The sequence below is a fragment of the Ptychodera flava genome, assembly GCF_041260155.1.
Source record: "Ptychodera flava strain L36383 chromosome 3 unlocalized genomic scaffold, AS_Pfla_20210202 Scaffold_27__1_contigs__length_13241970_pilon, whole genome shotgun sequence".
Classification (NCBI taxonomy): Eukaryota; Metazoa; Hemichordata; class Enteropneusta; family Ptychoderidae; genus Ptychodera; species Ptychodera flava.
In genome coordinates, this window is record NW_027248281.1 from 81,996 (window position 1) to 96,018 (window position 14,023).

Consider the following 14,023-nt stretch of genomic DNA (forward strand, 5'->3'; position numbering starts at 1 on the left):
TGTATTTGGCAGTTCGCAGTTCTAACTGGACTCTAAGGGTGGCATCCCTTAAGATGTTAGCCCCACTTTTCCATGCTTATGACAGGCCCACATATCTCCGGCTTGTTCCGAGGCACTTAATGGACATGTTATGTATGCCAAATAGTGTACTCGGTCATCTAAGTGCTGGTGGTTTCACGGTTTCAGTCACAGGAATAAACTGGCGGGAAATTGCATTGGACGAAGCGCACGAGTCATTAATAAACTTGAGCATTAAAACTGCCATCCATAAACCATCACCCGAACTGCTGGATAATTTAGCAATTTACCTACCATACAGAGCATCATGCCAGTCCAATTTGCTGTCACAAACTGTCCCTGTAACAAACTCGGTAAATGGTGTGCCAACAAAGCATAGGGATGAGCAGAAAAGTGTAAAAGAATTCTGTGAATCAATTGCAAGATGTTACTATGAGAAAGTAAAAGAGAGTAATGTTTTTGATTATAACATTACAGAAAACAGAGGAATTATCAAGCTTTTTACAGACGAAGTTGCAACTGGGTCAGTCAGTGAAGATTTATTGCAATTCTATGATGTGGGCAAAAAAGCACGTGATAGTTATATTTCTGCTAGATTGCTAAAACTGCCAAGCACAGAAGCACCAGTCAGAAGGAAAAGGCTGAAAACATTCTCTACAGTAAAAATTGTGAAAAGAAAAGTCAGAAGCAGTGACCAGGATAAAAAAATTTTAGACTTGTGTTTAAGAAAGCAAATTGCTTTCTCAATTAAAACTGGGCAAGCAATAGATGGGTTCAAACAATTTGTACCATTACCCAGGGCAATATGTGGTGCAGATGGTAGTATGTATCACCAAGGTACAAAGTCCAACACTACAAAGGTACTTAAATCCAGATATCAAAAAGAAAATGTCATGGTAGATGCACTCCAAACAAACTGGAAGCCTGGTCTAGTTGTTCTTGAGGGCATGTTTATAATACAGACTGCCCCAATTAGGAGCCACCACAAATCATTTACAGACTATTTTCAATACATAGTCAGATGATGGATCTCTCCAAATTTCAGGCATGCTACTACATGTGTTCACCTTCTATTTGATGATCCAAATTCCCTGTCACAATCAAATCCAAGTCCCAAAGTCCTAGAACAGTGCAGGAGGGATACAAACAAGAAGAAAAAGTGTCGTGTGTATGACTCACTGACACTGGAATCCCCCCTTCCCAAAGAACCATGGCAAACCTTTTTGGGTGAAAGAAAGAACAAAAGGCTTCTGATACAATTGATGTGCACAGAAATTCCAAAACTGGTGAAGCCTTTGCTTGTATGTAACCAGGAATTGCTTGTTGCAGGGGGATTTGATGGCACTGACAAAGGCAAGGCATTTGTTATAAATGCCCAAATACAAGATGCTGTTCACAATCCTGTATTCAGAGGAAATCATGAGGAAACAGACACACGGATATGGCTGCATGTTGTTAAATCATCGCACAGTAACATCCTTATACTTTCCCCTGATACTGATCTGTACCACATCGGGCTCCCCTACCTTGAATCTGGAGAACTAAATCATGTTGATGAATGTGGTATCAATAAGGAAAAGGACATATTCATTCAGATGAGTTCCCGAGGTCACATTTCCTATTTGCATCTTAATCAGTTAAGTGACTCAATATCACGAGATCCAGATGTCTGTGAAATTCCAGATGGACAACGAAACAAATGCTTTCAGACAATTTTTATTGCAACAGGGTGCGATTACATTTCGTTTTTTGTTGGTTCAGGAAAGGCTGCTTTCCTAAACACCTTCTTTCAGTACTCCAGTTTCATTTCTGGCTTTGAAGGAAATTTGGCTGACATAGAGAGCTCCTCTGGTTTAATAGGGTTTTACAGACTTGTTGGATGTGCATACTAGAAGAAATTTAACAGTGAATTTGTTGGTGAGAGTACAAGTCCTGTAGATCTATTCAAACATGTAAAATCAAATAATCCTAATGGTGATGTAGTTGACATACATCATAAATGGCTTCTCAAAATAAGGAACACCATTTTAGTAAGAACCAGAGGTGAGGAAGAATGCATACCAAATCCATCAGCACTCAAGTATCACTGGTTACGTGTTTGTTTCATATCTAATTTGTGCAATCAGTCACACAAAGCACACATCAAGCTGCCCCCATATGATGATTATGGGTTTAAAGTTGAAGGAACAAGTCATTGATAATGACATAGTCCCCACTTGTAATAGGAGTATTAGTCTTGATGGGGCAGGGAAATGTGGTCATTAAGAATTATCACTGGAGTGTATATGTTCAAATCTATGGACACATAGGTCTATGTCATTGTTCCCAATTTGCAACAAGAGGCATGTCTAAGTTATGGTTCTAAATCGGGAAAAAAGATCAGACCTCTAGCTGTATTGGCCAGCCAAGAAAAACATATGGGCATAATAAATGAGGTACAAGATGTGACATCTTAAGGTCTATTATTCTATCAAAATTAAAGCGTATAGAACTTGTGGTTACTGAGTTATGCATATATACGCTTAATCAAGATCAAAGGTCATCAAGGTCACGTGACATTTTGAAAAAAAAATTGTAATGCTAATTAATTCATATATGCCAAAATTCAGACCTCTAGCTCTATTGGCTTGCCCACAATTATATATGTGCATAATTAATAGAGGTAAAGCATGTGCTGTCATAAGGTCTCCCATCCTACTAAATACAAGTCATTGTCAATGACATAGTCCCCACTTGTAATTGGGACTTTGTCACTGGAAGTGACAAAAAATTGAAGTTGATATGATGTGCATGAAAGAAGGAATGCGGGTGCCAAAGCCCTGTCTGTGACTGATGCCCTTATTGGATTGGATTGTAAACAAGTAGTGGTAAAGGGCTAGGTGATTTTACCATGTTTAACAGAATTAGGTATGCCATGCCCTGGCTTTTTAAATGTCGAAATTCAAATTTTATTCAAGAAACTGGTCCAGGCATGTCTGAGTAATTGCTCTTGACATTAAAAGGTCTGCCAGATGTGAACCAAAAATGTCCTGATGTTCAGTAAAGAAGAGGCTTGCTATAAAATAGCTATTGATACTGTTAAAATTAAAATGCTTTTCTTGACTGGTAAATCTTTGTATGTTCAACATCCTATGAATGGACACAGCATTAATATTAATACCATCCTGGAACCCCTATGGATCATAGCTGGGGAGCCTGTTGATGGATATCTACTACAGGAAAGAAAACGACCGTCACACAGCCATTTTCGATAGAATCATTACAAAAATTGGCATGCATATATATATGTGATAGGGATTAATATATGTACCAACTTTCAATGCAATCGCACCCGGCATCGCTGAGAAATTTACGTGAACAAACACAGAGTCGTCAAATATAGGAAACAAAATGGCTGCCAGGTAGCCATTTTAGACCGGATCAAAACAAAAATCAATGTGGATATGTATAACATATAGAGTAATCTATGTACCAAGTTTGAATTGAATTGCTCCTAGCATCACTGAGAAATTTGCGTGAACATACACACCGACATCAAATACAGGAAACAAAATGGCCGCCAGAAGGCCATATTGGATCGGATCGTAAAACAATTCGACGTGCATATCTATGGCATAGGTAATAATACTTGTACCAAGTTTGAACAAAATTGCTCCAGGCACCTCTGAAATATCTGCGTGAACGGACGGACGGACGGACGGACGGACATGACCAAACCTATAAGTCCCCCGGACCGTGTCCGTAGGGATACATCTGGCTCTATTGGCTCGCTCAAAATTAGATATGCACATAATTAATGACGTACAATATGTGGTGTGATAAGGTGTCCCATCATACCATATATGAAGAGTGTAGCACTTGTGGTTACTGAGTTATGCACAAATATGTATATTTGAGGTCAAAGGTCATTGAGGTCACGTGACATTTTGTCAAAAAACTTGTATTGCTAAGTTATCCCTATATACCACAAATCAGACCTCTAGCTCTATTGGCTCGCTCAAAATTAGATATGTGCATAATTAATGAGATACAACATGTGGTGTCATAGGGTGTCCCATCATACCATGTATATGAAAGGTTTAGCATTTGTGGTTACTGAGTTATGGACAAATTTGTATATTTGAGGTCAAAGGTCACCACGGTCACGTGACATTTTGTCAAAGTGTCTGAGATATCTGCGTGAACAGATGGACTCACGGACGGACATGACCAAATCTATAAGCCCCCTGGACTTTATCTGTGGGGACTAAAAACTGTGTCACTGCATCCTTTTTTCAATATGAATACGATGAGAAACTTAATTTTTATTTTTCTTGGGTTTATACATGGGAGTCTATGGACTGCCTTATCCATGGGAGTCTATGGACTTCCTTATCCATGGGAGTCTATGGACTTCCTTATACATGGGAGTCTATGGACCGCCTTATACATGGGAGTCTATGGACTGCCTTATACATGGAGGTGAAAACTAAAAAGTCCTCTAACACGGCCAAATTTGATCGCATTGTGAAACAAATCGACGTGCATCTGTATGAGGTAGGGTACTATCCTTGTACCAAGTTTGAACGAAATCGCTCCAGGCGTCTCTGAGATATCTGCGTGAACGGACGGACGCACGGACATGACCAAACCTATAAGTCCCCCCGGACGGACGGTGTCCGTGGGGACTAACAAAACTGAGTATTGTTTGGGATACTGATGAGAATCTTGAGAGTGTGCGAGAAAATGTCACCTTTTATACAAAGGGATGTGGTTGCAAAGGAGGTTGTAAAAATAGGCAATGTTCATGCAGAAAGAAGGGGGTTACATGTGGACATGGATGTCATTGTGTCAATTGTGAAAATACAACTAGCAAAGATGAAACTTTGGGAGATGAAAATGTTAAAACAATGAATATGATACAAGATGAGCAGATAGTTGATGAGAATTGTGACAGTGAAATTGAGGAAACTGAAGAAATAGAGGGGGAATATGAATTACCAGATGAAGATCAATGGCAAGAGAGTGAAAATGAAAGTGACCAAAATGAAGATTCTGATAAGTGAAGTTGAAAGTTCCTTCAAGCCACAAATATTTTTACTGATTTCACAAGAAACTGATGATATTCTAGCAGGATATGAAAGGTCTGTACTATTGCTGTAGTTTTGTAAATGTTACAAATACATGTCTTGATACTTAGCTGTTCTTAGTGGGGGGGGGGGGGGGGAGGGATCTAATTTCTGTGTTAGAGACTGGGTTACTCAAATGCATCGGGGTTGGCAGGCGATTTACTTGAAATTTCAGAATACCATGAAATTCCCAAGACTTCCCCCTACAAAGGCCGTAAATAATGACGACTCCCTATTAAGTAAGTTTTTTACATTAACTGATATATGTATATTACGGAGACTGATATATGTATATTTGAGGCCAAAGGTCATCCAGGTCACGTTACATTTATAAAAATAGCGTCAAGGACACTGAAGCTCCTCAAGTGTGAGGCCAGTTGAAGTAGTTGGTTGTTGGTAAGCAGTAATTGACTTAGAGGCATGGGGTTGGGATTGTAACCTCCACAAATGTAATAATCTCCACAAATGTAATATCAACCACAATTGTAATAAAATGCACCCATAAATGTAATATCGCCCATAACTGTAACAAAAATCAACCATAAATGTAATAAAAACACCAACCACAATGTAATAAATGGTAACCATAAATGTAATAAAAAAAAAACCCACAAATGTAATACTTATCAACCATAAATGTAATAAATCTATTTTGTCGTTGCAATCGAGGAATTAGCCCCTAAATATTGATCTATGTAATAAGGAAAGCAACTCCACACATTATTCATTTCTTAATTGTTTGTGTTTAGTGTGTTTTGCATATTTGAAAATATATTTTACGTTTCCCTGTTTTGTGTACAGAACTGATTGGCCATGGCTAGACACAGCTGTAATCTGAACGTCAGTGCAGTCTCTACTCCAGAGTGGGGAAGACTGTATAACACTACGATCCTTTAACGCAGTTTTTTCGAAAATTGCCGTACTTTCTTAATCGATCGCCTCAAATTCGTCTTCAATGGATAAATTGTGTGGAATAATCGATAGATTGTCTGTATTCCTATGTTGTCCCACTTGAAGTTTGTTCCTTCACTAGGGATGCCAGGATGTCTGATTTTGTTCTACTGTGTTTAAGGTAGTGTTCGTATTGTTTGTAACTAGATTGAAATATATGTTCTCGTCAACATGTTTTGTGTCGTAAGTTTCTGTTATAAGGTTTTATATTTCTCTGTTATTTGTTCTGAGACATCTGTCATAAACTTTGTGTGGTATCACTGGTTGACGTCCCGAGTTATTTTGACGCTTCCTTATTATGTAATTATCAGTGTCTAGAACTGCTGTTCCACTTCCATTATCTAACGGTTTGATCAGTACCTTGCCGTTTTCTGATAGCGTTCTCAAAGTATTCTAATCTGTGTTTCGGAAAGGAAACCTAGTTTCAGGAAAGTATGCAATAACATTATACTAGTCTTATTAAAGTTATTATTTACTCAGGGCATTGATAAACAAATGATCACATATGCAAGTTCAAGTTTATTACATTTATGGTTGAGTTTTATTACATTTATGGTTAATTTGTTTATTACATTTGTGGTTGTGGGTTGTTACATTAATGGTTGACTATTTTATTACATTTGTGGTTGATTTATTACAATTGTGGTAGATATTACATTTGTGGAGATTATTACATTTGTGGAGGTTACAGGGATATGGGATACACAATATTTGTGTTAGATACATTTAATTGTGTATAAACGGCATGATTCGGCTCAGTAATATAAGTTGCATACATTAACACCAATCTGTCCTTATGGAGTACGTGGTGGTTTATTATCCGGCAACTAGTAAAGTGAGTAAGCGCCATTTACTGCATTGGAATGCAGGTGAGCCACTGTAATTTCTCTGTCAGCACTCTAGTGAAAATTGCTTCATTGTGTTTTTTCACCATTATGACGCCATAGACTTTTATGCCATACAGCCTCACATGCCAAAAACTTTTTGAACCAATAAACTTGACATGTTACACTTCTTTTAGACAGGTACAGTGTGTTGCCTGTGATTGGAAGCCCAGTCAAACCATTATGAATTTCAAAGATCAGGAAATGAAGAAGTTTCGAGTGGCCTATCCATGTTTGATTTGGCAAATCAGAGATGGAAAAATGGGCTGAAAATGCACATTTTTGGTTCAAAATGCAATGAAAATGATTAAAAGACTCTAAAAATAGATCTTATAGTCCAAAAGCCTGCAAACTTTTACACATTTTAAATGCCATGAAAAGACACATTTTTGGGTGAAAAATTTCAGCAGTAGAACTTATCAAATGTAAATAATAAACAAACAAACAATTGTTGGTATTTGTCAATAATACAACTACCACATAAGCTTCAACAAAAGCATATAACACAAGTGAAAGCTTAAACACTACAGAATATGAATCAGCAACATGATTGCATTTCCTAAACAAGGTATTTTATTCATTTATCTTTGTTTGTTTATTTATTTGTTTTCATTTGTTTGTGTCTTGCACTGAAAGGTGAAACCATGTAACCAGGAAAAATCTTTGCTTTTTTTTTTAAATTGGCTCTGATTGCTATCAGCTATGATTCAGTTGTTATTTTTATGGAATGAATGTTGCAAATAAAGTTAGAGAGGATATTTTTGAGAGGTTTTGGCATTGCAAGTAATTTGATTGAATATCTGGCAACAAGATGCCATCTTACAAGACAATGCATTCAAATCAGAGCCCCGATTCAGCTCCGTTATTACTACCTTATGATTGGCAAACGACGTTTAGAAAACAAACTTCACCACAAAAACACACTACCCGAATTTCTGAGAAAATAAATTGTCCAAGAACTAAATAAAACAAGTCATCGTTGATGACACAGTCCCCACTTGTTAATGGGTACTTTGATTACATGTCCTAAGAGGATAGATTCCTCTTCATTAATTGAGACATGCCCAAGTTTTGGCTAAGGACACGAAAAAATTGTAACAAAATGGCTGCCATGCAGCCATATTGGATCATATCAAGAAACAAATTGACATACATATGTATGACATAGGTTAATGTCCTTGTACCAACTTTGAATAAAATCGGTTAAGATATGCCTTAGAGTATTATGGCCCTCGACAGGAAAAAATCGTAATAAAATGGCCGCAAGGCAGCCATATTGGATCGTATCACATAACAAATTGACATGCATATGTATGACATTAGTCAATCTCCTTGTACCAACTTTGAATATATCCGTTGAAACATGTCTGAGTTATTGCTCTGTACATGAAAATATCGTAATAAAATGGCTGCCTAGCGGCCATATTGGATCGTATCACATAACAAATTGACGTTCATATGTAAGACATAGGTCAATGTCCTTGTACCAACTTTGAATAAAATCGGTTGAGATTTGCCTGAGTTATGCCTCTGCATATGAAAAAATCGTAATAAAATGGCCACACAGCAGCCATATTGGATTGTATCACAAAACAAATTGACATGCATATCTATGACATTGGTCAATGTCCTTGTACCAACTTTGAATAAAATCGGTTAAAACATGTCTGAGTTATGGCTCTGTACATGAAAAAATCGTAATAAAATGGCCGCCTGGCGGCCATATTGGATCGTATCACAAAACAAAATGACGTGCATATCTATGACATTGGTCAATGTCCTTGTACCAACTTTGAATAAAATCGGTTGAAACATGTCTGAGTTATGGCTCTGTACATGAAAAAATCGTAATAAAATGGCCGCCTGGCGGCCATATTGGATCGTATCACAAAACAAAATGACGTGCATATCTATGACATTGGTCAATGTCCTTGTACCAACTTTGAATAAAATCGATTGAAACATGTCTGAGTTATGGCTCTGTACATGAAAAAATCGTAATAAAATGGCCGCCTGGCGGCCATATTGGATCGTATCACAAAACAAATCGACGTGCATCTGTATGACATATGAAGTAATCCTTGTACCAAGTTTGAATGAAATCGCTTCTTGCATCTCTGAGATATCTGCGTGAACGGACGGACGCACGCACACACGCACGCACGCACGCATGCACGCACACACGCACGGACACGACCAAACCTATAAGTCCCCCCGGACGGTGTCCGTGGGGACTAATAAGTTCGAGGTACATTGTGTACAAAAAGAATGATATTCACCTCTGAACGCTTTTGATAACCATACTGCACACCAGCCCTGACGTTCAATCGCGACGTCACCGTAATGATCATGACAGTAAACATGAACATCTACGAAAGTTTGATCACGTATTTTGATGAGCATGCAACAAAATTCACCAATAACTGAACAGAAACCAATAAATATGAAATAAGTAATTACATATATGGTATATTTCGACAAAAGAATATGTTATAGATGTAGGAATATGACTTGAGGTCAACAGTTCGGAACAAACGGTGTTGTGCGTCTTGTACACACAAACCTGTGATGCTGGTCAAATTTAATCACTCTTGGACAAACATTTTCAGAGAAAAAATTCTTGTCAAAAATTGATTTATGAAAATGTTATGCTAATTTTATCACAACTTCATAAGGGTTAGGGTTAGAAGCTGCATATTGAATTTCAAAACTGTAATATTAGAGCTACAGAAAGCAATGTTTTGACCAAATATGAGAGTGAAAGTTGCATATGCAAAGTACATTACTACCGGTATATGTTCAAAACTAAATGAGGATATCCCTAGAAACTTACAAATCAAATTTGCTTGCTGTGGGATAAAATGTTCCAGTGAAGATGATTTCTGACAAAATTGAGCAGGACAGATGACCAAAGTTTTAAAAAATACCATCAAGGACACTATGAGCTCACATTCGGTTTGAATTGGTCCTTTCAAGAAATATTTAAACCAGGAAAAACAAGAATGACAAAAGCAAATAAGGTCTCCAACTTAGGTACTGAAGGTCATCTTTAGGAACATGCATATCAAATTCTATAGCAATGGGACAAGGAGATCCGAAATACATAAGCAAACATCAACAACAAAAAATAGACAAAGAAGGCTTGATAAAAAGAAAAGACATGAGTGGGCAAAAAAATATACAAGGGATCTGGTAAAGAAGTAATGCTACCTCATCAATCTTCTAGACCCTACCCCCTCCTGAATATCAAATGTTCCAATTCTTGGTATTACATAAGGCCAGATGACAGGAAATGTATTTACAATCTTGGGGATTTTTAAATTATGCCATGAGTGTTATCATTCTAATGTACACAGCACTTAAATTAGTTACAGATAGTGAAATGCCTTCCACTGTGGGTGGTGATTACAACATCTGGAATTATCCTGGATCCAAAGTTCTCATTAGTTTTTGTGTGTCTTACATAGAAAAGTTGCAAAAATTGGTCCGCAACGAAAAACTTCACCTCAGCTTTGTTTTCTGGATCAAAAATTCCTACAAATCGATACCAAATATGACAAAATTATGTTCACAGCCTTCGAAACTGTCTCACAACATATCCTGAGTTGGTGTAGGTCATTTAAGGTCACAAACTGAGAAAATTACCTAAAATATACAAATTTGGGGGCTTCCCAACACTTTGAGCATAAAATTTGTCTAATAACATCCCTCAGGACTTTATACCAAATTACAAACAAGTAATTTTTAGAACAAGTTTTCTTGACCAAAAATGAAAAATACTTAATTGTATTGTCTTAAAAATACAAATTTGTATATTTCAGCACAATTTCCACATATCTAACTATTGTCACCTCTGTACGTCTGTGTACCACATATAAAAGCTGTTAGTCCAAGGGCTTTAAAAAGAAAAAACTGTTTAAGATTTTTTGACCAAAAATGACAAAATTGCTCCAAAATACCGTACTCGTCCGAGTATAAGCCCCCGGTTCGGCAACACTAAACAACGGTAAAACTAGGGGAGGGGCTTATACTCGAGCAACCCCATGTTATCTGGCATGGACGCTTAATTTATGCTAATTTTATGCACGATTTTTTTCAACACCACTCGATCTTTCTATCGCTTTCAAAATCGACGTACACATCCAAAGAAATTGATTGTACAATCTCTGAATACAGAAGTGACATTTTGGTGAAATTTCAGCGTCGAAAAAAAACCCAAACTTGAAACAAAGACGTCATGTATGCTGCTGATCAACAGTATCAGTAATGTGATTGTGAACAGGCATGCATTGCCCACACGGAAAGGCAACTCAATATTCCAATATCAAACTGTCTACATATTGTGAAAACAACAACATAGCAGTGAAAATTGTAATAGTCACCAGGAAAAGTCTTCACAAATGAAAGGATAATTGCTTCAAACAAAAGAAGCTGCATGTTTCAAGCATGAAAACATCGTGGCCGTGAATGAAAATAAACAATGGCGGACGTGAGTGAGACTATTCTATTTAGGCGACGGGGGTGAGTAGGGTCAAAGAATCAAGATAGTACTGGAAAAACGTGTCATTTTCCTTACGATATTGTAAAGGGAACTCCAGTTTCCCATTGTTTTAACATCTTTTAATGGTTTCTTTATTATCTAAAGTTAATTTTACCAAGTTAAATGACCAAATATACTCTCCTAACCTTTCTGTATTTGAGTTACACTAGGGTAGGGGCTTATACACGGATGTAATGCATTTTCTAAAATCCTCTAAAATCAGTAGGGGGGCTTATACACGAGCAGGGGCTTATACTCGGACGAGTACGGTAGTAATTTTCCCAATTTTGTCATAATATCAACAAATTAAAAGAGTAACACCCTCGCAAACATCCAACCCAAAGTCGAAAGCGATTGGGCTGGCATTTTCAGAAAAGAAGAATTTTTACTGAAAATGAAAAAAATCACCAAAAAATTCAGCAAAAATACAAAATGAAGGATATCTTCACAATATATTAAAGTACTTGCACACAAATTTGCAAAGCAATCAAAACAGCAGTTCTTGAGTTAGTAATTCTTAACCATTTTCACATTTTATAAGCTCATTTGCATAATTTCCGCAATGCAGACTTCATTTGAACAAAATCCCATCTATAACCCAGGATGCATCCACACACCAAATACCAAGCTTAAACGTGCAGTGGTTTGTGTGTTTTTGATGTTGACGAACATACTGTACGTACGTACATACTCAAATACCGGTACACATATACACACATACATACAGACGCCATTGACTTCGGCTTTATACGATAACCTCACATAGGTATAACCAAATGTGACCTAAAGATTAGAACATACAACTAAATGAAAGTATCCACAAGAAGCTACATACAAAATTTGAAAGCCGTCAGCATAGCAGTAAACAAGAAAATGCAAATATCCTTATCACATCACATTAACAAACCAGGGAATGGTTATTGTTGGTGACTTGTGCATCAAATATGGATTATTTCTGAAAAGTGTTATCAGAGATGAAGAGCAAAGTTGACAACCTATGTGAACAACTCTGCATCAATAAAATCTAAGCTAAGAAGCAACACATTTCTTGGCAAAGTACACCTGTAGCATTGAACTGTGCTTGTTTTCATCTCTATTTTCAGCTTAGTTTCTGAGTTAAATTAAAATTACGCATTTTCCCTGATGAGGAAGTAAATACTAGGAGTCAGCTTTGATGTCTTCTTTAGATATAATGTCGATTGCATCGATTCCCTTGCTGTCACTTTGTCTTTGCGCTTCCCTCGATTTGGATCTTTCCTTAGACTTAACTTTTCCATGGCCATCCTTTTTACTTCTTGCACTCTGTCTTTGAGTGTTTCTTTTTCTTGATTTACTGTCACCTTTAGAATTTAGAAGCGGATGTATTTCTGTAAAAAAGAAGATGTTGATGTCAATAGAGGAACAAGACCAAGCTATGAATGCATTGTAGAATGATACAATCCCAATTTGATTATATGTTTTGGGAGCTGTTAGCCCTATTATTACATGCCTCATATATCCAGCATCGCGTGCTCCATAGGATTCAATGGTAACTAGCTGATGACGTCGCGGGCCGCATAGTCATCACTGGATTGAAAGTGATCCGGATCTATTTTCAACTTAAAAACTTTTGGATGTGAAAGTCTTGAAATTTCATGTTTTGCACAGAAAATCCGGTTTTTGGAAAATTTCGCATAAAAATAGCGATCAACAGTAGTTTAAATATATCAATATGCCATTTGATGATGAAAATCGTTCTAACAGTTTTTCATCTAAAATGAAAATAAAGCATTTGACTATAATTTGCCAATAAACGTAAATATTTTTGGTGCAAACTGAGTAAAAGAGGCATGTAATAAAAACATTATAGCCCAAACATGGGACTGTACCCTTGGGGCAGGAGACCATTTGCCATTCTTTCGTCAGGCAAATGGTCACCTACCCTCGGGCACATAGTCCCATGTTTGGGCTATAATATATATTATATATGGCTCTGCAGCATAATTTTAGATTTACATGCATATAGTTAAACATGCGGCCAAGTGGGCACAGATGGCCTTTGGACCCCTTGTGTTATAATCTGAAAGATATGGTATTTCTGTTTAAACAGGAACTTCCCCTAAAAAAGCCGGCTTATAGTAAATCCATGCAAATGTAAAAAAAGCCACGCTACTGATCAGATGTGCCTTGTTTGGTCCCAGAATCCCATGATTTTGTCATGTTTCAGGCGTTCATTGTGATTTAATCTTGCATATGATGTCTGTGAATATATAGCGACTAAACTTGAGTTGAAAACAAACTGAAAAAAATGTTCCGTCTCTTGTCGCAGAACGCATGTGTTTCAAAATGTGTTCCCTGTACGACCATTTGACCCCTCTTTGCATATGTCATGTAAGTGCCGATCAGGATTATTTAAATTTATCACACGGTCAGAGCCATGCTTTGAGAATTCAAAAACTCCCTCCCAGTGTATGTAAACGGCTGTGTCATCAGTAATCCCCCTATTGTGCGCCCACGGTTCTGGAAGTTCCTGTTTAATTGTA

General features: G+C 37.2%; 1 protein-coding gene across 2 annotated transcripts in view; it reads right to left on the reverse strand.

Moving 5' to 3' along the window:
- Window positions 1-6,871: 6,871 nt before the first annotated feature.
- The window catches only part of LOC139126525 (retinoblastoma-binding protein 5-like), a 299,327-nt gene continuing 292,175 nt past the window's right edge, over window positions 6,872-14,023 (reverse strand). For both annotated transcript variants that reach the window (XM_070692577.1, XM_070692578.1), the window contains one exon: window positions 6,872-12,868. In XM_070692577.1, coding sequence (XP_070548678.1) covers window positions 12,660-12,868 — 209 coding nt within the window. In that variant the 3' untranslated portion in view covers window positions 6,872-12,659. The remainder of the gene's footprint in view (window positions 12,869-14,023) is intronic.